General features: G+C 39.4%; 2 protein-coding genes across 8 annotated transcripts in view; both read left to right on the top strand.

The window, feature by feature from the left end:
- Positions 1 to 505: 505 nt before the first annotated feature.
- On the top strand, positions 506 to 8,873 carry faap24 (FA core complex associated protein 24). Its single transcript, XM_088339286.1, has 4 exons — positions 506 to 764; positions 5,354 to 5,496; positions 5,557 to 5,712; positions 8,263 to 8,873. The coding sequence occupies exons 1-4, from the start codon at positions 668 to 670 to the stop codon at positions 8,503 to 8,505; spliced, it is 639 nt and encodes a 212-aa protein (XP_088195412.1). The 5' UTR covers positions 506 to 667; the 3' UTR covers positions 8,506 to 8,873.
- Positions 8,874 to 11,209: 2,336 nt separating this feature from the next.
- Positions 11,210 to 23,398, top strand: part of tdrd12 (tudor domain containing 12) — a 33,858-nt gene continuing 21,669 nt past the window's right edge. For 5 of the 7 annotated variants that reach the window (XM_088339921.1, XM_088339924.1, XM_088339923.1 and 2 more), the window contains exons 1-13: positions 11,217 to 11,290; positions 11,532 to 11,579; positions 13,565 to 13,729; positions 13,831 to 13,967; positions 15,774 to 15,890; positions 15,958 to 16,013; positions 16,083 to 16,168; positions 16,526 to 16,724; positions 19,570 to 19,622; positions 19,728 to 19,801; positions 19,864 to 19,929; positions 20,000 to 20,051; positions 20,124 to 20,197. In XM_088339921.1, coding sequence (XP_088196047.1) covers positions 11,288 to 11,290; positions 11,532 to 11,579; positions 13,565 to 13,729; positions 13,831 to 13,967; positions 15,774 to 15,890; positions 15,958 to 16,013; positions 16,083 to 16,168; positions 16,526 to 16,724; positions 19,570 to 19,622; positions 19,728 to 19,801; positions 19,864 to 19,929; positions 20,000 to 20,051; positions 20,124 to 20,197 — 1,130 coding nt within the window. In that variant the 5' untranslated portion in view covers positions 11,217 to 11,287. Of the gene's footprint in view, positions 11,291 to 11,531; positions 11,580 to 13,564; positions 13,730 to 13,830; positions 13,968 to 15,773; positions 15,891 to 15,957; positions 16,014 to 16,082; positions 16,169 to 16,525; positions 16,725 to 19,569; positions 19,623 to 19,727; positions 19,802 to 19,863; positions 19,930 to 19,999; positions 20,052 to 20,123; positions 20,198 to 23,398 lie in introns of those variants that run through there. The other 2 variants (XM_088339922.1, XM_088339925.1) reach the window with 2 other exon arrangements.

A 23,398-nucleotide genomic window follows, 5' to 3' on the forward strand; every position in this document is an offset into this window, starting at 1 on the left:
TGCTGTTGTAACTTAGATGAATGATAGCCAAATGAGAGCTTCTTAGCATAGACCCCAATCATGATGAGTGAGGTAAACTCACACCCATTCAGCATGACTGCCACTACTAGGGTTGTCCAGATGTTCTCGTTGTTAGGAACTATCGGTACATAATTTTTTAGCAGTCACTTCCAGGTTTTTCTCCGTGGTAAAATTCCACAATTTGATTTCCTTGGATCAGTAAAATGACATGAAATCTAACACTAACATTTACATGTTGTTTGCTGCAGGCAACAAAATTTGTGAGACGTGTGAGAGAATTATTACATATACTTTCCAGAAAGAAACAATGTAAATGTCAATATTAATGTCATTGTCATTTTTATATTATTGTATCCGGGTATTTAACATATATTATACGGATATTTTGGGGGTGAAATTGAAGTTGTATTTAATAGTAGCAACGTAAAATGGCTGCCATTTGGCTTCAGTTACGTATGACGTACAAAACTGGCATCACGTGATTTTAGCGGCTTGGCGCAAACTCCGATGCACTATTACGAAGTGTGATTCAGGAAGAATGACAATGACTTGGAGTTTTACGGTAAATTCCACCACTTCCCGAAGTTTGCTTTTCCGTTTTCGCTTTCCCAAAAGTATTGAGAATATCTAGTTGTTTGTGAAAGTTATGGAAAGCAAAAAAGCGACTTTGAGCGTCCCTGCCTACGGACATGTCATCGCTAGCGAGAAGTGGAGAAACTCCTCGCTTATTCAAAGCTTGAAAGGTGAACGAATTCAATTTATTTCTGTATTTTGATGACTTATTGATGTTTGCATTAAAGGCATCACTATTTTAAAAAATATTTTATATCCGGATTTGCACAACAAACCTTTTGCAAGGTCGCCTAAAAATATCAATTTTAGTGTGAATGGAAAAAAAATACTTCTAGAGTGTTGATTAAAAGTCTGCTGCATGTTACTCGTTATCCTCTTGACGGCATACTAGGATGATATTATTCAGTCGTAAAGCTTTGGTTGTTGTTGGTATTCGCCAACTTTCTCCTTTATCGACTTTATTAATGCATTGTCTTTCCTCTACATTTTGAACATGTCAATCAATGTATTGAGTATACTGGACTGTCTCAGAAAATTAGAATATTGTGATAAAGTTCTTTATTTTCTGTAATGCAAATAAAAAAACAAAAATGTCATACATTCTGGATTCATTACACATCAACTGAACTATTTCAAGCCTTTGATTATTTGAATATTGCTGATTTTGGCTTACAGCTGAAAAAAACTCAAAAATTCTATCTCAAAATATTAGAATACTTCCTCAGACCAAGTAAAAAAATAATTTTATAACAGCAAAACTAAATCAAACATTTGAAAATGTCCATTGATGCATTCAGTACTTGGTTGGGAATCCTTTTGCAGGGATTACTGCATCAATCCGGTGTGGCATGGAGGCAATCAGCCTGTGGCATTGCTGAGGTGTTATTGATGCCCAGGATGCTTCGATAGCGGCCTTCAGCTCATTTGCATTTGCAGGTCTGGTGTCTTTCATCTTCTTCTTAACTATACCCCACAAATTCTCGATGGGGTTCAGGTCAGGGGAATTAGCAGGCCAATCAAGGACAGTGATGCCATGGTCAGTGCACCAGTTACTGGTGGTTTTGGCACTGTGGGCAGGTGCCAGATCATGCTGGAAAATGAAATCCTCATCTCCATAGAGCTTTTCAGCAGATGGAAGCATGTAGTGCTCTAAAATCTCTTGGTACACAGTTGCATTTACTCTGGACTTGATGAAACACAGTGGACCAACACCAGCAGCTGACATGGCTCCCCAAACCATTGCTGACTGTGGGAACTTCACACTGGATTTCAAGCAACTTGGATTTTGCTCCTCTCCAGCCTTTCTCCTCTGGCGCCTTGACTTCCAAATGAAATGCAAAACTTGCTTTCGTCTGAAAAGAGGACTTTGGACCACTCTGCAACTGTCCAGTGCTTCTTCTCCATAGCCCAAGTCAGACGCTTCTTCCGTTGTCTTGAGTTCAGAAGTGGCTTGACCATGGGAATACGGCTATTGTAGCCCATTTCCCGGACACGTCTGTGAACTGTGGCTTTTGATACCTGGACTCCAGCTTCAGCCCACTGTCTTTCAAGCTCCCCCAAATTCTGGAAGCGGCTCTTCTTCACAATTTTGTTAAGGCTGCGGTCATCTCTCTTGGTTGTGCAGCGTTTCCGGCCACATTTTTCCCTTCCAACAGACTTTTTGTGGATATGCTTTGAAACTGCACTCTGTGAACAGCCTGCTCTTTGAGAAATTTCTTTTTGTGTCTTACCCTCCTGATGGAGGGTATCAATGATGGTCCTCTGGACAGCAGTCAGATCTTTCGTCTTCCCCATACTTGTGATTTAGTTTACTGAACCAAGCTGAGTGTTTTTAAGGCTCAGGAAACCTCGCAAGGTGTTTCGAGTTAATTAGATGATTCAGGTGATTAGTTGAATAGCCTACTTGTATACTTTTTCATGATATTCTAATATTTTGAGATAGGATTTTTGAGTTTTCTTAAGCTGTAAGCCAAATTCAGCAATATTAAAATAATAAAAGGCTTGAAATAGTTCAGTTGATGTGTAATGAATCCAGAATGTATGACATTTTTGTTTTTTTAATTGCATTACAGAAAATAAAGAACTTTATCACAATATTCTAATTTTCTGAGACAGTCCAGTAGATTGTCAAGTGGTTCGCTAAGCATTATAATGTATAAAAACACTATTGATCAAACCAGCCGTGCAAAGCGCTACTTACCGTGGTGTAAGGAATTAAATACATTAAAAATGTATCGTTTACCAAATTGTTCGAATTAGTTATATTACTCCATTAACCAAACACAACTTACATTCGCCTTCTTTATGGAAAAATGAACAAGAGACGGGCAGTTCCACACAGGTGCAGATTTAATTTCTTAAATAATAAACTAAGTGAATTCCATCGAATTAGGCGAATTGGTGTCGCTCTTTGTCGAGCCTCTCTCTCGATTGTCCCTCTCGATCGATCTTCCTTTCTCCCGGCCCACGCCTTTTTCCTAAGCTGGCATGTCTTCTCCTCCCATGGGCGTGCCGACTCCTCCCATTGGCGGGCCAGAACCTCCCCACATGGACTCCACCTCGTCGCCTCCATGTATGAAGAAACTCAAAACATCACCAAGCGATTATCAAAACAAGGCCTGACGTCCTTCGTCAGCGCCCTGTTATCAAAATTCCCCAGTCAAAACACTCCGCACTTGGAACGGCGCGACCTGTCATCGAACTTAAGCCCTCTCTGTAAAAAATCTTCATTGCATTCAATAAATTTAATTTGTATAAAATCCTTTATAGTAAAATGTATAAAATATGAAATCTTTCAGTGGGTATGGAAAATATCCAGACCCCTTGATGTTCTTCACACTCATTGTCATTGCCCAAATAAAAAAAGTTAATTTCATTTTTATTATAGTAGACTCAACAATAATAATAATTGAGGTCTAAATGTAATGGAAGCTAGAGCTCTTGTTGGTGATAGAAAGGAGTGGAGAGGTATTGTGAAAGGATAGTGGGATTGTGGACGCGTTCTTAAGGATGGGATGGGCACCCGTATGATGCGGCAGGGGTAAACCAGTGAAAGCTGTCGGGCCCTGCTGTTCAACAAAAGAGTGTGTTGTGTCACCCTGACCCGAGTGACATGGCCGCTTTCTGGTGTCCCGTTTCATCTGGAGGGACGAAAGCATGACCAACTTAGGTGCCGAGGTGCCTAACTTGTTTGGGTGTTTGGGCAATTGGGTTGGCCATGGTCCCAAAATTTTTGTGTGTGTTTTTTTTTGCTATTTTTTTCCCTTTTATTTTCTTTGTTATTGTATGTGTTTGTCTTGCTGTCGGTCACCCCTCTTGAGGGATATGACCAAGGTAGGTAGATAGATAGATAGACTCAACACCCCATCTTGACAGAAATTTGGAATGTAGAAATATCTGTAAATTCAGGAGAAAACAAAAATAACCTTACCTGGTAATTGGTATTTAGAATAATTCAGATAAAATGACCTGGTCATAGGTATTTAGAATCATTATGATACCTTAGAATAGAGATCGTATACTTTTTTCAATATGAATTTATGAAAAAATCTGCATGCAGACATGTATATATATATATATATATATATATATATATATAATAATAATAATAATTTCTTTTGTAAGAACGAAATGTCGATACACCTGACCCGTTGTAGCGAGCCGATGCAGCCGCAGCCAACAGAGGGCGCCGCCATTTTTACCAATGTTATAAGTCTTAGGTATGACTCGGCCGAGGCGCGAACCAGCGATATATATACAGGCCATATTTCATTTTTATATCCATCCATTTTCATCCATTTGCCGATTATCCTCAGTAGGGTCTCAAACTCAAAGCTAAAATGACAAACGATGGGCTACAGAACACCTCTGTGACCGTTTCCAGCTAGAGCCCTTATCTTAACATAATATTTCCTTCTTTTTTATGTGAAATTGCAAAAAAATATATTTTCTGTCAAAATGGTGTGCTGTGTTTATCCATCCATCCATTATTGGCACTGCTTATCATCATTAAGGTCGCGAGGGAGCTGGAGCCCATACCAGCTATCTTCAGGCTGTGGGCAGGGGACACCCTAAATTGGTTGCCAGCAAGTCGCATGGCAAATGGAGACAGACAACTCACTTGCTCTTTTACACCTAGGGACAATTTGAACCGGCCAATTAACCTGTCATGAATGTGGGAGGAAACCGGAGTGCTCGGAGGAAACCCACACAAGCTCGGGGAGAACATGCAAACTCCACACAGGAAGGCTGATAGCTGGATTTGATCCCATGACCTCAGAACTGTGCCGCGGATACACTAACCACTGATCCGCTGTGCCGCCCGTCTTATGTTTACATTAATGAAAAATGAAGTTAACTTTAAGGGAAATTATAGTTTGGTTATAGTTTGAATGTGCCTTTGTATGTTATCCTCAAAGTGATGTAACAAAGCCAAAGATTATACCCCATTATACACTGCATTTAAACATGTGATTCCTTCCTGATCCGATCCTGAAAGCACGCGCCTCTGATCAAAAACCTAAATCTCAGACTCAAAATCTGTTCTTTTTCATTCTAATACAATCTCAAGTTTTAACCTTGACAGTAATTTATTTTGATTAGGCAATGACACAGTGTGAGGAATTTCAAGGAATCTCAATACCGTATCTACTTGTGTGTGATATGTGAGCACTTGAACCACCTTGAAGCCATGGGCGTGGACAATCAAAAATAAATACTGTATGTAAACGGTAAAATACAAACTGTTTTTTTTTTCCAGGCGGGAGTGTAAAAGTCCTTTTTGAGAACGAGCTGGGCATAGCGGACTTCCTCCTCCCAAACAAAAGTTGCATCCTCTACCTTTCTGAGTGCGACATCATTGCGGGGGCTTCCTACAAGAGGAAGCTTGTTCGCTACCGGAATGTAAGTTTATGGAAACATCTTTCCTCTGTAGTATTGAGTCTGACTGTGTTGATGGCGCAGGCCTGCAGCAGCTTCCAGGAAATGGTGATAGTAGAAAAAACCCGCCTGGTAGAGCAGTACTTCTGGGCGGTCCAGAAGTTTGTCGTGTTGGAGCTTGGCCTGACATTGCTGCCGGTCGGCGGGCAGACCAAGGCTTCGCAGCTTTTCCTTCAAATGGTAACGGCACTTTTTATTGATACCGATTGAGTGTGGTTGATCTTCAGGATTCTTTTTTTTGGGTAGGTGAAATAGCATATTTCATGAAAAGTGTTGAGAAAAGGCTTTTTTCCTCCACATGCTCGTTGGTTGTGAATACTGAAAAGGCAGCTTTAAAGAATAGAGGCGAACAGATGAGCAGTTCCATTGAAGGTTTTATTTACATTATATATGGAGGGGTTACATGAGCTGATAGACAATAAGTTCATAAGGTGAGTTAATATCTAATACAAGTCATTCAGTTGAATGGAACACACATCCTACTGATGACCTTTTTGTCATCTGTAGGTACAATTTTACTCAAGCTGCTTAACCCTTAATTAGAAAATGTAAATGGTCTGCATTTATGTAGCGCTTTTCAAGTCAATGAAGACCTCTCAAAGTGCTTCACACTTACCCATTCACACACACTCACTTACTGATAGCAGCGTCAGCCATGCAAGGAAACTAACTGCTTATCGGGGGATTCAGTGTCTTGCCCAAGGACACTTCGACATATAACACTGGAACAGGGAATCGAACGTGGGATCTCTTGATCCAAAGACGAGCACTTGACTTCCTTAGCTACTGCCCCAAATCAATTGTATTTTGTCAAAACAGATGAAAGCTGGACTTAATGCGATCTCCCTAAGAATGTACTTGTTTAGACATCGCATGAACTGAAATGTATGTTTCGTGTTTCATTGTGTATGCCGCTACAGATGTAAGTAGATATTATAGAATAAAACACAACCGTTACATAAGTTACATAATTTCGGCTAAATAAATGAAGCAGTTATAAATGACGAAAGTACATACTGTTTTCATGACTAAATATGGGCAGTGACACATTTCAATATTGAAACAGTAGTTAGGTTATATTTAGATGGTCAGGGTCCACCCATCCATCCATTGTCCGCACTGCTTATCCCCAGTAGGATTTCGGGGGTGCTGAAACCCATCCCACCCTGAACGCCTTGCCACAGTCAAAGGGCGCACAGAGACGATCAACCCACTCGCTCATTCACACCTAGGGACAATCTGGAACGGCCAATTAACCTGACATACAGTCTATGTTTTTGGAATGAGGGCGGAAACCGGAGTGCCCCGAGGAAACCCACACAAGCACGGGGTGAATATGCAAATTCCGCACAAGAAGGTGGGCCAATGGTTTTAAGCCTATGACCTCAGAACTGTGCCGCGTACACGCTAACAACTCTGCCTTGCCGCTCAAGGGGGAGGTTCATTTTCATTAATTGTTTGCTAGCCATTTCACCAAAGTCCAATTATGGCAACTGTTTTCAGCACATCAAAACAAAGAAGCAGAATGGGCTGATGTTTTTTTATTTTTTTAATTAAAAATTCAGCTATTCGAAAATGTGTTAATTGTTTAATCAAAAATAGGAATTGAAGAGTTTGATTTGAAACATTCCAAGTGGGTGATAAATATTAGAAAATAGTTATCAACAAGTGAATTGAGTCAAAGGTACATGGTGTGTTATTTAGCGCCTCCTAGTGGTAAAAAAAACCTCGATTTATTATAAAAAAACATTGATACGAATAATAAGGAAAAATACAACTACTATGATATAAACATGCATTTTTTAAAATACTCGTAGGTCAAAAAATGATTGTCTGCCAGCTAGCTGCAAATAGTACCCCCCAAAAACAAAATACCTTGCCAGACAGAACAGATGATCCTTGGCAGCAATGCCATCAAATATATTTTGACTCAATTGAAAAGTACTGATGGCTATTGGAGATTAGTTTCCACTCCTGACAACGGTCTGTCCGATAACCACAGTCAATTCCTGTCAATGCTTTCCAACACAGAGAGATGGAGAGGTGATTGCATTCCAGACAAGGTAGGGACAGTAAAAATCAAGAGTTGCGTGACGCTGAATCCACGGACCGAGTACGTTATTTGGGGCGAGAAGAAAATTGGTGCTGTTTGGTCACTTTTGTAGCACTTGTTTTCGATTGCACTACACAATATTGCATTTAGTGGTCAAATATCACAGTATGCCTTATAAAAAAACGGGTACAAGCTTAGTTGCTATTTTTTGCATCCTTACTGTAATGGGTTGGTTGTCCTAAATATACAAATTTGACCAAGAAGGGGAGATAACATACTTGTCAAGAAGACTTTGATCCAATATTGAAAATGTTGATTCCTCAGTCAAAACTACTTAGAGATTTTTGTTTGTTTTTTGGCAAAATAGCCATTTATTCACTCACAAACACAAAAACCTGATCTCAAATCCAAAGCAATAGAATAATGCCGTCTATAGGGATCTGTTTGTCTTCACAAGGCTTTTCAATCAGAAGGTTCTAGTGTAAGCTATGCCAGAACTTAGTTTATACCTAACTGGAATTAATAGGATGTCAGTGGTTGGATTCGGAGCTATAAGGTGGTTATTTGCAATTATTCACACATTTCCTACTTCCCTAAAGGTTTGGTAATGAGGGAATGACTCTCAACATCGCCCTTTCAATTTGATGTGATAGTAATGTTCTTTGTTCTGGCGGCAGATTCACATGGACGGCAAAGAGAATCCATTTGGCAGAAGGCGCTCATCAGGACTTTTGGACCCATTAATCTTGGCCACGGTGCAGCAGGTTCCCGGGGTGGGCCGGGTCAAAGCCTTAGCCCTGTTGGAGCGCTTCCCCAGCATCCATCAACTGTGCAACGCCCCCATCACAAAGCTGGAGGTTGTTGTGGGCCTGGCTGCTGCTCAAAGCATCCACACATTTTTTAACAAGTCCACTACGTAGGACTTTCACTTTAGAGATGATTGGACTGAAATGGGATATACAAAACAGTTTGAAGCGCGCCATATGCCAGGGTTCCTGGAATGTATGGTACTCAAGCCAGACATGGCTCTGTTCATAAATATATCTTGCCCTGAGATAAAACTAGGACTATGCTAATCTTCCCCATATTGTTCCAATATCTGTAAAAGTGAAGCAAAGCAGTTAATGTTTGGATCGGTCCAAAATTTATAGGGCAAAGTCCCAGCTAGAGTTTGCAGCAGTGGTGGCCCGTAAGCGCCTACAAGGGTTCTCTGCTGGCTCCAAAAATATCTTAATCGTGATGTTATTTATATATTGCCCATGAATCTTTATTAAATAATTCCAAAATGTGTGTTGGATTCCTTTCATTGCTTCTCCCTGGTTGTTCTGCTTCCAGATATATGCTTTCATTTTAAGAATTTAGGCAATCATATTTCCGCCATTACTTGTTGCTAGGCTCAAAAATCCATCCTGAGGCCTTCAGGATGAGATTTGCAGGCTCTGGCCCATACAATCAGTCTTGGAGAGAGCAGTTGGTGGGGCTAATCAGATTTCGTGTTGGCGTCTGAAGGAAAGCTCACAAGCACTAAGCAACGTCACCAGTTTCACGGCTGTCTGGCTTAGTGGCTATAGGGCGGTGTTCTACCAAATTGTCAGCCCCAACAGCCGTGAAACAAGGAAATAATACAGTTGTGTTGATTTAATAGCAATGGTTGGACAAATCCAAAGCAAGCAAGCAGGCAAAGGTTTTCTTGCCACTTTCAGCCTAGAGGTAAGATCATGAAGCTGAGCCTAATTTTGACCTGATCCGAATTTCCACTCCGGTCTAAAATTTAAATCATCATCCGGTCTGGCGGAACTTCTGTCTTGTTGCCTTTTTTTTTTAATACCCACCCATCACAGTTGTATTTATAGTTTTTTTTTAAACTTACATTTTGTCACAAAAGACAGGCGCTGGGGGCTAGAGTAAAAAAACACCCTCTACTTTTCAGCAATTCTCCTGCTCTCACTCAGTCTAAATCCTCTGAGCGTACTGCGTTCAGGGCGCAGCTGTCGGACCTGATAACTGCGTGTGCCGGGGGCTCCAGGCAGCAAAATCACGTCTCCCCCACCTGAATTCTCACATATAAATTTCACTTTCAAAGGAATATGGAAGTTTGAATCTGGTTTTGTTTGTTGGACTCTCTGTGTTTTGTGCAAAAGTTTTCTGGAGTATATTACGTGGGGCAGCTCTCAGGCATTGGGAGGTGACCAGCTGTCTGGGGGCCGAGGTGGAGGAGGTTGACGCGCCATTCTTCCGGGAACGGGAGACCAATGGGAGCAAGCAAAGTGGCGGAGGAGATTCTTTGCTGAGCAACTCGGAAGAAGGAGAGGAGTCGGTTTTTGGAAGGAGAAGAGTGCAGAGCTGTATTGATTTGTGTGTTAGAAATAAATCCACTCATGAGTTCTTGAGAACTTTATGCAGAAAAGAGCACGCAAATTGTTGGGATGAGTGGTGATTGGGAAAGGTCACAAATTGGAGTCAGATGATTAATTGAAGTTTGTGTTCATTTAACAAGAAATTCCAACACTTTCAAGAGCTGGCTCATACCAGCTGGTTCATTCACGAAAAACATCACTGATTCTGTATGTATCTGAAGGCGTAGTTGTAAACTCATTAAACATTGTATCTTCACTGTTGAGACACTTTTGGATGAAAACCCACTGAACAAACTGTAAACACCCGAAAAAGCCAGCCAAGAACCAGAGCAATTTGATTGGGTGAGCATTGGCCTCATAGAGTTGTAGATCTTCTGTTTAAATCCTTGTGGGGAGATAAGAGTGAGAATGTTGCTTTTAAAATCTCACATTGAATTGCTTTATTGTTTATTTGGTATCTGAAAGTAAGTAGACTTATTGTATTTTCGGTTTCTAACCTTATTGAATGCTGTTGGTGGATCCAATAAAGGACCTTAAAACTACAGAACGAGTTGTAACAATGCTTTTTGCTCCTTCGTTGCCACTTACGGTGGGAAGAAACCCAAAATCGAACAATGTCTTTAACAGACCCAAAGTATTAAACGCACATTATCAGTGGAAAGCAACATATATTTGAAGTTATTTTTTTAAGATGTCAAAAGATTCATTATGTCTTGTTTAGTTTAGGTTCTAATTTCAAAATGTTTCTACTTTTAACAGAAATTTGACTCCATTTAGCCAAGGATTGGTTAAATATACGTTTTATTTTATTGACCTGTGCTTCGAGTATAAAAGGTTTTTAAGGTAGCCTTTCAGTAAGGAAGTGAAAATGCTAACATTGATGTTTAGTGTAGTGTATACAGTAAGACCTCGGTTATCTCGGTTAATGGGGACCAAAACCACCCGCGATAAGTGAAAATCCGCGTAGTAGTGGCGCACCTTCAAAAAGAGAAAAAAAAGTATATACTTTTTTTATTTATTTATTTTTTTTTAAATTATTTTTTTAGACCCTGTTAATGGGGACCAAAACCACCCGCTAAAAGTGAAAATCTGCGAAGTATCGACGCCCCTTTTATTAACCATCACAGACCGCGAAGCTCTGAAGCCGCGAACGTCGAACTGCGAAGTAGCGAGGTCCCACTGTATTCCTAAAATCATCCCGACATTGCAGAATTTTGGCAGATAGCGCCCCTAGTGGTGAAAAGTCCACATCACAAAACTTCGTCGTTGGCGAAAGCAGCGCAGGTGTTTCTTTTGTTGCGGCAAAGGTTCGACACGTTTTCATTTCACCTGGAATCAAAATTTAATGGTAAAAATCCTAATTATTAAGAGTAAATATTAAGCATGTACGTATTAATGAGAAATAGAATAACGTTCATTTTTTGTTTGTTTCATACTCCGAACGGCAATATGGCAGGGCCTACGATTCGCAATACAGTATAAATAACGGCCCTTCTGTTATTTTACACGACAGTGTTTGATAATACATCTTCACACTGTTTAAACCACACTTCATCTTATTGTTTTTCTATATTCTCAATCCTGCCTAGAGAGAGCCCACAAGACCCAAGACAATGCCCAAGTTGGTGAATGTGAAGGTAAGATAATTGAGCCAAATCAACGGCACCTTGTTTTTAGCACCGAGTTCATTGCCTTGATACTAGGTCGAAATTAGTGTAAGGATTTTACGTTACTTGCTGTGTTAATTTGATTGTAACAATTTATTAAATTATCAATATAAGTAACAAATAACTTTGCTGGATTAAAGCTTGTCCACATATTCAATTCAAAACCTTACTAGTAATTTTTTTTTTTTCATTTTCTGAGAGTATGTTTATAGACTTAGGTTGCAGAAATTTGTATTTCATTCATTTGACGGTGCTTGGAAGATGTTTTTGTAGCACGAAGGATTTTAAACAGAGGGGAGTAAAGCTACTGGATTAGTTCTCGGTTTGATGAGTGGTAAAATTAAAAGGAAAGACGAGAGTATACAATTAATTTGAAGGAAAACCGTCAATTTAATGAACAAGTGTTATTGTGCAGAAGTCTGGGGCTATAATTACAAAAGTTCACTACAGCCCCTTTTTATCCTCCAAAATCGTGCAATTAGAACCATATACACTGTATATTATACAGGGTAGGATATCGAGATCATACTAATGTTTTATTCCTGCAGTCCAAATTATTAAAATTACATGATTTAGTAAAATTTTTCACAGCACAACTGCTATTTAAGGTCAACAAAAACATAGTGCCAGAAAACATCCGTAAAGTATTCATTCGGAAAGAGGGAAATTATAATTTAAGGGGATGTAGTGAATTCATAATCCCAAAGGTGAGAACCACCAGGAAAAGTATGTGTGTGTCTGTGAGTGGAGTCAAGCTTTGGAACGGATTGCAAGACGAGATCAAACGGTGTCCAACTATTCATTTGTTGAGGTTTACATACAAAGGAGCATTCCTGGGTGAATACAGAGATGAGGAGGGTGGGGTATGAGTGGTGCGGGAGATTGGGAATTGTGTGTCGAGCTAACTTTGTGTTATTGTTGCTATTCTTATATCAAAACTGTTATTATTAATATCATTACAATGGTTGTTATATCATTGGTATATTTGGTGGGGAAGATGAAGGGGCAGGTAATATAAGCATTTGCTTCTTACTACCCCTTTTCGAACATATTGTGTAACGTTATTTTGTTGAGTTATTGTTTTTGTTCTGTTCTTATTCTGATGTTCGAATAAAGTTTTCATTCATTCATTCATTCGTTCAGTCAGTCATTCATTCATTTAACAAGTCAATTGAAAACATAAATTATTGTAAAAAAACACTTTTGCTTCGCTTCAAGATTGGGGCGTGTAGTTTGAGGTGTTCTTAAGAAGTTTAAAATAATTTTCTCTATTAAGTATGCGTTAACAGTTACCAACTGAGTTGAAAGAACCTTATAACACCCCCCCCCCCTTAAGGTTATAGTAAGGCTTGAAAACAAAACCTCACAATGAGAGGGAGAAGAGTAACACTAAATAAATACAAATCGGCATTAAGACTTATTAGGAAAGATCAACGACCAAAGTTCACTGTTCACGGATCCCTCAACCACCTGGGTTGTCTGGGCACCACTTCCTGTGGTGTGTTTTGGATAAGTACAGTCTGGTGGCCCCCTTCCCTCTCCAGGCTTTTTATGGGGGGATAGGGGTTTTCTCCAATTCATGAAACGGATAGTACTGGTTTCCATGGTTACCAGTAGCAGGGGAGGCCTCCTGATCTGACTCAGATACAGCACCTTTTTTACAATTTCTATAATTTCTGATTCCTCATTGGTAAAGGGTCACTAGAACACTTGTCAGTAATGAGGATTTTTAAAAGACACTTTTGTTGTATTTTGAATTTCCAAGTAATACTCGATAAAATAAATTACAGCAAAGTTTCACACTTAGATATGAGACTGATTTCGGTCGGACTAAGGAATGAATATGTTGTAGCAAGAATGTATTTTTTATGGTACTTATGAGTGACAATGACGTAGAAAATGACTCCTGTAATTGAGTTCTGAGCTGGTTCCTCATGATGTTTCCAATGTGGCAGTTAGTGGACCCTTCATGCATCTGGGCTCAGGTGAATGACATCGGTGACACAGAGGTGGTAGACAAGCAAGAGTACGACAAGCTCTTTGCACAACTGAAACTATTCTATGATAGTGTCACTGGTGATGAGTATGCAGTGACACCCTCTTCTCTTGAAAAGGGACAGGCAAGTGTTTTCAATCTTGTTTTTCATGCATAGTTGTGTGTGTCTGTGTGGGTTCTCTGATGAGTTTTGTTTGTGTTTACAATCACGTGTGTTCCATTCAGGTGTGTGTAGTGTACTGTTCCCGAATGAAGTCATGGTGTAGGGCCCGGCTAGAGTTTATTGACCAAGATCCACAAACGGGTTACGCTTGCTGTCACCTGCTGGACCATGGGGAACATTGGATAGTCTCCCACAGCCAGTAAGATCATAATTATAAGATTCACAACAATAAAAGTTGTTTCGTATTTACTAAGGAATCTGTTGTTGTTGCTGAATTAGACTGAAAAGCTAATTGTGTTTGAAATAGTGTCCAAATTTACTCTACTAGAGTACATTTAAGCTATACTAAGGGTCAATGTTTATTTGTCTCCATTCACATAGTTTTCTTATTATAGGATGCATGGATATTTAACATGCAGTAAATAAACTTTCTGAAAATTGTCTGTGTTGACATTTTGAGTAAAAAATGAATTCGCCTAGTTATGGAATTTTATAGAATAAGTGAAGAAAACAAACAATTTACCGTAAATATCACACACCCCTTTTCAATCCTAATTGTAAATGCCTAGGCTATCTAATGTTGCAAATCATGTACCGGTAGCTAAACAAAATGGTCAAACCATGGTGACACAGACAGAATTGCACTGTTGGAGTAAATACTAAACTAACTACTGTATTGCGTATCAAATATAATGTCCTATTGACAAGAAGGATAAAAGCAGATATTTATAAGTATGTGTTAACAATGACCAACTTAGTTCAAAGAACCCTTTTAGCAGAGCTGTTTGGGGCAGAACACATTAAGTTTGGAGAATGGGGGCCAAGGGGGAGTGCTGGAGAGTGATGTCATGCTCATTTTTTAAATTAAATTTGTCTAGAATAAAAATGGTGAAAGTCAGCAAAGGCTAGCTTCAAGTAGAGTCCAAATGCCAACCCAAACCCCAAGAAAAATTAAAAAGGAAGTTCATTTGAGCGTGTCTAAGAAATGCACGTACTTAAATGACTTGACCAAGGCTGGAAGGATGACACAAGCTAGGAGATGGTGGCAGAGAGTAACACAGTTCAACAGGGCACCCCCAGAGTCTTAATAACTTGAGAAAGTCTTAAATTTGAAAACTGCAAATCAAGGCCTTAAAAAGGTCATACATTTTGTTTACAAGTCTTAACTTTAACTCTTAAATGTCTTAATTTTCCCTGTTTTATCTGTGTGATTGAGCTAATAACCGTATAATAAATCATCTAAAAAAGTACTGTATGGAACGTTATGTCATAAAACATTTTTTATTTTTTTATGACTATATATATATATATATATATATATATATATATGATTGAAATATGCATTGTGCTGGTCGGACAATCCAGCATTACTTTATGTGCAGTCTCTAAACCGCTGTCGTTGTCTGAGTATTTTGGTGATGGGGAAGTGTAGGTTTGAGCTGTTGTGGTTGAGTGATTTAAAGTATAACTGGGTTCAGGCTGTAGCAGGAAATGAGGAGGTGGGGTCACCTAGCTGTTGCCGGAACCCGTTGTCCAGGATTAATCGCGGTTGTGTTGGTCCTCCTCGGTGCCAGTGCTGTTCTTGCAAACTAAATCTCAGCCGCAGGGTATGCAATACCTTCCCAGCTGCTTCAGCGTGGGGCTATAAAGCCACCGCCGTCGCAGGTGGCGTCGGGGTCCGTCACAACTTTGCGCCTGCCACCTACGTATGAATGCCATAATACAGTAGGTACGAAATTGGTATTGAAATTGATTGGATCTATTCTGGAAAAAGTCTTAAAAAGTCATAAATTTGAATGAAAAAATTTCAGGGGAGCCCTCTTTCAAATTCCGTTCAGCTCCTTTAATATTTACCCAAATATTGATCGGATGTTAATTTAGTCACGGACACTAAACATACTTAATATTGACAATGGTCTGAGATTCTATGAATTATCCTGCTTGTTTATGAGAATGACTTGACAGCATGTGGATGTGGTCTAATCTATTATTCTCATAATTTGAGAATCCGACCTGTCGAGCAGGAATTCCTCCAAATTCCATTCCGGATGAGGAGGTTCCACCTGGCGAAGGTCAAGCCCCTGTCGCTGCAAGTGTCTGTGTGCGAGAAGGCCAAGCTGGCGTAAGTTTTCGTCATCGCGTACTGCATATTACAGATTGCATGCGATGGAAATATATTTTGTTTGCAGGCCGTCCAGCTTTTGGGATAGTTCGGCCATTTCCTACATGCGTCACCTTCTCAGTAGTAAGTTTCATTGTGCATTCTTTTTTGTATGTATTCAGAGTATAAAACTATTCTTTACTCATGCTAAAGCTTCAAGTCATACGGAGGCTGTTGTACTGCAGGATGAATCCAACTCAACTGCCGTAGATCTTTACGTGAACGTCAAAGGCGTCAAGGTTACCCGACAAACACACTCATGTTTACAAAAACAATCTACAACTAGCAGAAAGGTTGTTTGTTTTAGGTATAATTTTATACATTTCGAATGTATTTTTTTGAATTCTGAAAAACAAGTAAAATCAAGTCCAATTAATGGAATGTCTGTTATGTGTCAAATAGTCTAAATGTGGTTGGTCAATCTCATGAAATTATTCCATGTGGGATCATACAACTTTAGAGGAAACATTTTGCTAAATGTTTTCCAAAAATTGTTCCATATTCTATAAAAACTGATATGATAATATGCCTGTATAAAAATAGAGTGCATATAGAGCTAACTCATTCTGACATGAGTGCAATCTTGCTATTTTCAGATTTGTGTGAACAATGAACTGGTGTGCAAGCGATATGCTATCCACACCCTAGATACCTCCAACACCAGCAAGCTGGAGAAGATCAATTTTCAGCATTTTAAATTTTCACAATGCAGCCTCAACTCTCATGCCAGGAAACCTCCAGTACAGCCTGTGGTCAAGCCAGATTCATTAGCCAAAGTGGAAATTGGGCCTCCTGGTAAAAAAAATGTTATGCTTCATCTTTATTGAACTATGGATTTGACATTACAGTATAGACCAGTGTCGGAAAAACACTTTGTCTTGCATTTGTTTGGAACGTAATACAACTTAGACCATTCCGTCTTTGTATTTGTTGTGAATGTAATCGAACGGTAATGCACACCGTATATAAATCTATAAATATAAAGTTTTATTACATTCCCAACAAATGCAAGACGAAGTGGTTTTGGTTATATGTTCGCCATTACATTCCTGAAAAGTGATATAAAAGTGAGATCAAATGAGGTAAAAGTGGTTATATTTAGGGGATGCATTTCTCGGCATAACACTGGCACCTACAGAAACTCCAGGTGGACAGCACCATGCTTTCCTCAATTGTACCTGGCCAATGTCAGCTTTCGAGCATGCATCACTTAGCGTACCCTCAAGTGATGATGTAAGCCAGTTACATCTTTTTAATAATTTGCTTGTCAATTTTTCATAGAAAGTGCGATTGATATACTTTCAGACTTGTTTATAGTTACATTTATAGCGTAGTAACGCATTGCAAGACAATACTGCAGTGCCACCATCAATACTACCAGTGCTAATGTTAATAGCTATGTTCACATTCGTACATGCAACTTAACTACGCCAAAGAAAATAACCCTCTACATAATTTTGTGTAGACTTTTAAAACACCGAGCCAAAGAGGGCAGGTAGGAGGCAGAGCAATACGAAGGGGCGGTAGAGGGAGAGCACGTGATACTTTGGCATTACAGCAGCATTACACTAAGTGGCATAATCTTTTCTTCAAAACACAAACGCAAAGTCCTCTTACCGGTTAAGTAAATAGCTGGCAGAGGCAGCGTCACTTTTACTCTGTAATTTTCCCCTGAAATCTTTCCATCTTGGAAATGCAGCCCAAAGATAAATCCTTGTACTGTGGTGCTGTTTTTGATCGGGGGCACTTCTGTTTGGGAGCGGTGTGTGGTCGTCCACTTGAGATTTTCTTTTAGACTTTGAGATTGAAATTCCAAATCTAATAGCTCGCGAATTTTCAATGCTTTGAGATAGAACCAAAATATTTCTTTGTTGTACTTTTAACTTGGGCGGACTGGAAGAATGTCTACCTTATCTTTGTCTTGCCATTGGTAGGATTTGGCCAAACGCAATGCGTAAAGTCTCAGACGGGTCGCAAGCTTCGCGTAAAAATCAAGACACATAAGCATTTTTTGTTGCTCAGGGCACGTGATTTTTTTAATGAAAATTAACATAAGTATTCAAATCAGTGTTTTCCTTTTTCCTGAAAGAACTTTTTTTTTTGACCACCAGAGGCACTAAATATTACATACTGTCCCTTTCGCAAAAAAATGACAATCATGTCAGCTGTAGCTAGGTGAGCTTGTTTTGTAAAATAAATACAAAATTTTGAACTGAAAGTATTGAAAACGATGTACAGTAATCCCTCGGTTATCACGGTTAATGGGGACCGAGACCACCCGCGAAAATCCGCGAAGTAGTGGCGCCCCTTCAAAAATGCTTAAAGAACGTATACAGGTATACAGTATACCCCCCCGCCATTAAACTGAAGTGATCGCTGGCATGATGGCAAGGAGTTATTGGGTGACTCATCCAGAACTATTCACACTGGAACTGAATGTACCAAAACATGACCCACAAGTGTAGCCATGTCTTACATAATCAATTTACACGGAATAGGATTACGGCGAAACCACTACGAACCATTCAGTATGACTGTATTAACCGCTCTCAACCACATGCAGCCATCGCAGCTTATTTCGCTTGTTAACACTACCGGTTACATAATGAAAATAAAAACAGTGAAAATGTTATATTTGATGAGTGTTTGTGAAGCGTTTTGGGAAACAACAGTTAAAAAAATGGTTTGTGTTCATTTTAATGAAAGTGAAAGAGCTACCTTCTGACAATAACAACATACTTTAGCTAGCGGCATCAAACGGCTTTTACTACAAATACACGAAACCACACATAATTAGCCGTGTTTAGGTAGTACAAACAACCGCTCGCTTTTGGTATAATGAAGTCAAACTTGAAATGTGCCAGAAGACAATATACTTACGTCGCGTCGCCGAGTTCCCTCCTTGATAAACTGAGCGCCACATACGAAGGGGGTGAGGTGGGAGGATTTGCAGGAGGGGGGTGGTGAGCGAAGCGGCAATGACTTAGCATTGTGTCAGGGCCTCCCCCTCCTCTTCACACTGAGAGTGTCCACACCGTGTCCTCAGTTGACATAAGCTCGCGCCTGCTCAAGTCAATAAATGCTTTTATTGAGAAGGTAAGGTATATTTTTTTAGACCCGCGAAGCTCTGAACCCGCAAAAGTGGAACCGCGATCTAGCGAAGTTCCACTGTACATTTATTTAATAGTTCATGTATTTTTTCTTAATATTCAAATTAAAATTGGTTTCTTTTTTTAAAGAATGAATTAGTTTTTAATAAATTAGGAGGCGTCAAATAATAAACTTCCCGGGCTTTGTCTTTACGATAATAAAATCCATATTTCACAGTCTCCACTGTATCTGCGTTTGGCCATGCTCAACATGTGTATACTGTACAAACTTTACCTGCCTCTCTCTGTGTTGTAAAATGGGGGCGGGTATAAACGCAGATTTTCACTTTTCTTTTCTACTGTTAAGAAGTTTTCTCGTTATTTTTTTTATTTTTTTTTAACCATTATTTTACAAAGGCCTGCAACCCACTGACATTGGGTCCGCGACCCACCAGTTGAGAAACACTGGTATATACTACCACAGTTTATTAATTACCTTTGATCGTTGATGGAGTGTTAATGTAACATATGTAATGTGTTGTGGCCTTAAGTTATGCAGAATGCTCGAGAGGGATCCGGTCAAGGGATGACAGCGCCGCCTCAGGTTAGCGTTTCTTAATGATTGTGTTCTACTATGGGTGCCATCCATCCATATTGTTATGTTTGCTTCATTAAATCCATGTTGTATCCTTGGTCACTGCTTATTCAGGGGCCGGTATGTGAGGACGCCAGCATTTCAAAGGTTATCGAGGGACAAATGTCACCAGGCAGCCAATCAGGAAGGTAAAAGTATATGAAAATCAAAAAGGTAAAGAAGAAAATGAGCCCCAAGTTTGTCATTTTAGTGAGTCATTTAAGGAGCATGACACCTCTCTGTCCGCTGCATTCATGTCCCAACTTCATCTGTTTCGGTTAGTGATGATGTCACACTCATGTCTTAATTGCTGGCAGTTTATAGATGGTTGTTTGATGTGTTCTCAGGTTAAAGAGGTTCTTCAAGCCAGAATGCAATGTTAAGGAGGAACAGACGAATGTGAGTTGGATATAAGCCATTATTTTTGAGGCACAAGGATAGTCATGCACCTATGTCAACATTACACTACAGGGCAGTCAACCTGAGAACATGATTGAGAGTTCACCTCAACTCTCATCAAACTCATCCAGCACTGAACAGGAGGTGTAAGTACCCAGCTTGTACCACTCTGATACTCCAGCACCAGGAACACTCACAAATACTTAAACAAAGGTAAGAGAAGTGTCCGCTCAGTGATTAGTGGCCCTCGAACCTACAGCAATGTTAACTTAGGTGTTGGTAAGTTGTGCAGTAGCTCGAGGTTTTGTAGAATGATTTGATTTCAACCCATTACCTGTTGTATCATATATGTTAGAGCAAGGGTCAGCAACCTTTTCGGTGTGGAATGCCACTTTCAAATTTCCTTGTAAATCAGTGTGCCACACCAAGATAAATAACTCGCACAATATTTTTTTTTATATCCAACAGAGCTGTAATTTTACACCAGTCCAAATATACAACATGGATATACATTGAAATCGTATAACTGACCAATTTTATCATCCACTATTCTTGTTCAACAACAAACATGTGAGCAACATGTGGAAAGGCCTGTAGACATCCATGACTTAAACCCTTCTTCATCAACAATGAACTACAATCAAAAAAGAAGTGATATGGACACCTATTATACCATTCATCAATAAAATCTTATTTCAGAAACTACCAAAACTTGAAACACACGCACACAATAGGACTTTTTATTCAGGGGTTAGCAGGGGGGGGGGGTACTTTGGCAGGCATTTTACCTGCCAAAATTGGACTCCCCAGCTTAAATTGACCCTTTTTGAGATATAGACTTGTGAATTCTCAGGTAATCTTCTGTGACATAAATATGTCAGCACAGTGATTTTGGGGTTATTCGGACTTTTTATTCAGGAGTTAACCGGGGCACAGTGATTTTGAAGAGTTTCAGACGTTTCTCATAATATTACTATTATTAGTAATAATGGTAATAAAAACAATATTTGTCGAACACCTATTCAGTAACACATCGCAAAGTGGAGGTATTCCCCTGTAGTTGGATCCCAAAGCCAAAAAAACATAATAAGTTTAAAGTGTGTCTTACTTTGCAGAATAGGCATGGAGGTCCGATGTTAAATGAAAAAAAACAACCAATTTGTTAACACCGTCAAAATAAAAATACATAATATATGGCTATTATAGTACATCAAATAAAGGCTAATTGTGTACAATTAGTTGTGATCGTGGATATCATAGCGTACATTGATTCGTCTCTGGTGTTGGTGACTTTTCTTCCACGTTAACAAACACATTTTGTAGAATACGATCGCGCTTCATTTTTTTGATAAACACGTTATATAGACTACGATCGCTTAATTGTTTTAATTAGCTCGCTTTATTGTTTTAATAAACTTATTATATAGAATACAATCACTTTTGTCGGAAGCGCAGCAGAATGCGCGTTCATGCGAGGGGGGAGGATTTTGCAGGGGAGTCGGATTTAGGCACTATAGCGTACCTGGACACGGCGCATTTTAATGTATCCGCCTTTTCAGACTCGTCTTTGAGTTCATGTTCATGTTTCGTCTCGTAATGACGTTTAACACTTGACGTGGGAGGTACAACGCTCTTGAGGCATAATGCACAAACAGCACGGTCATTTTTTGCACAAAGCCCTAGTCATCTGTCCACGCTGGCTGAAAAGAACAAGATTCGTTCATTTATCGCGCTCCGGTGTTTCTGTGGGAGGGTTAAAACACAGATCTCTTCTCCTCTGTGAGGCACCGCGCAGACACACGCTCACCATAAAGCCGCTTAATAACATAGCGTGCAATGAAAATGTCAAAATTTCAGGTAAAAATGCGCATTTAAAAAAAAAAAATAATTACTTGGCCATGCGCTCGCGTGCCACTGGTTAACCGCTTGCGCGCCAGTGCTGGCACGCATGTCATAGGTTGCCGACCCCTGTGTTCATAAATATACCAGTGCATGGATAAAATAAACACAGTAATTCTTTCTGCGTATCTTATCTCTACAATTGCGGTAACATGTAATTTTTCACTCCAAAGTCTGTTTTTTATTTGATAAAGACAGTGCAGTCAGAAAAACTTCCAAACTTGCAATTCATAGAAACAGATACGGATCTGGGGTTCATCTCTCTGTGTTGAGAAGGGTCTGATACACAGTAGGACTTAAAAAAATCTTAATACATTAATACTACTAGTGGGCAGCAAGGGTTTTACTAGAAGACATAGATTTCAGACAAACCTTTCTTTACAACTTACTGTAGCATTGTGATCTGTTCTGTGCCGTTATTGTCAGCTTTATAACGTAAAGTTAGCATGCAACTTTGCTCCAATTCTGGAAATGTATGTGCTGTACCTTTGAAGTACAACTAGGACTGCAACTAACGATTACTTAAATAATCGATTAATCAGACGAATAGTTGTTCGATTAAACGATGATATGGATAAAAAAAAATACATACGATTCAGATTGTACTCTTCATTCTTCTTTCCCCAAACACGCTTAGTGGAATTATGACCAAAAAGTTCTATTTTGGTCTCATCTGACCACAAAACTTTCTCCCATGACTAATGTTATGTTTCTTCTTTTAATCAACTGAAATAAAAAGTCCCACACGCACACACATGCACGCAGTCATTTATTTGCCATCAAGCTAACGTTAGCGAGCTACCAGAAGCAACGTTACGTTTCTGTACTTAAAAAAACGAATAACCATTGAAAAAAAAAAACAAATAAGGTCGTGGCTTACCCTGCTAGTGAGTTCCCTTCATCCTCGTCGGTTATTCCAAAATGTTTTCGTTTTGAGTGCTGCCTCACTATTATGGTGTTCCCGTGCCATATCACTTTTGCAATGCTTGCAAGTAACACCCTTTTTTGTTTTGTGAAGTGCTCCCACACGTTTGCAGACTTTTGTTGAACTGTTTTCTCCGTGTCGGTCATGTTTCATGAGTTGAATTTACAGTAGCCTTGGAAAATAGTGCCTTAGTTCGCACTCCAACTCGCTCTGATATGCTTGCCGACTCGCGCTGCGTGTGACATCACTAACTCCGCAACGTGCTAATTGACTCATAAATTGCCGACGCTTTTAATAATCGATTTTATCGATTTGTTGTATCAGCTCTAAGTACAACTCTACCATTCATGTTCAAATGACCCTTCTAATGCCTATTTGGGGATTTTTTCCTTGTTTATTTTGGGGTTGTTAAAAGAAAGAGGGGAGTATGATCGAATGAAAAGTAGTTATTACAAATGGCATTGTGTGTAGTACCCATAAAAAACTAAATAGTCTTAATAGCAAACAATGCAGTAAACATTAA

This window comes from Urocampus carinirostris, chromosome 7 (assembly GCF_059441175.1).
Source record: "Urocampus carinirostris isolate Australia breed hairy pipefish chromosome 7, RoL_Ucar_1.0, whole genome shotgun sequence".
Taxonomy (NCBI): domain Eukaryota; kingdom Metazoa; phylum Chordata; class Actinopteri; order Syngnathiformes; family Syngnathidae; genus Urocampus; species Urocampus carinirostris.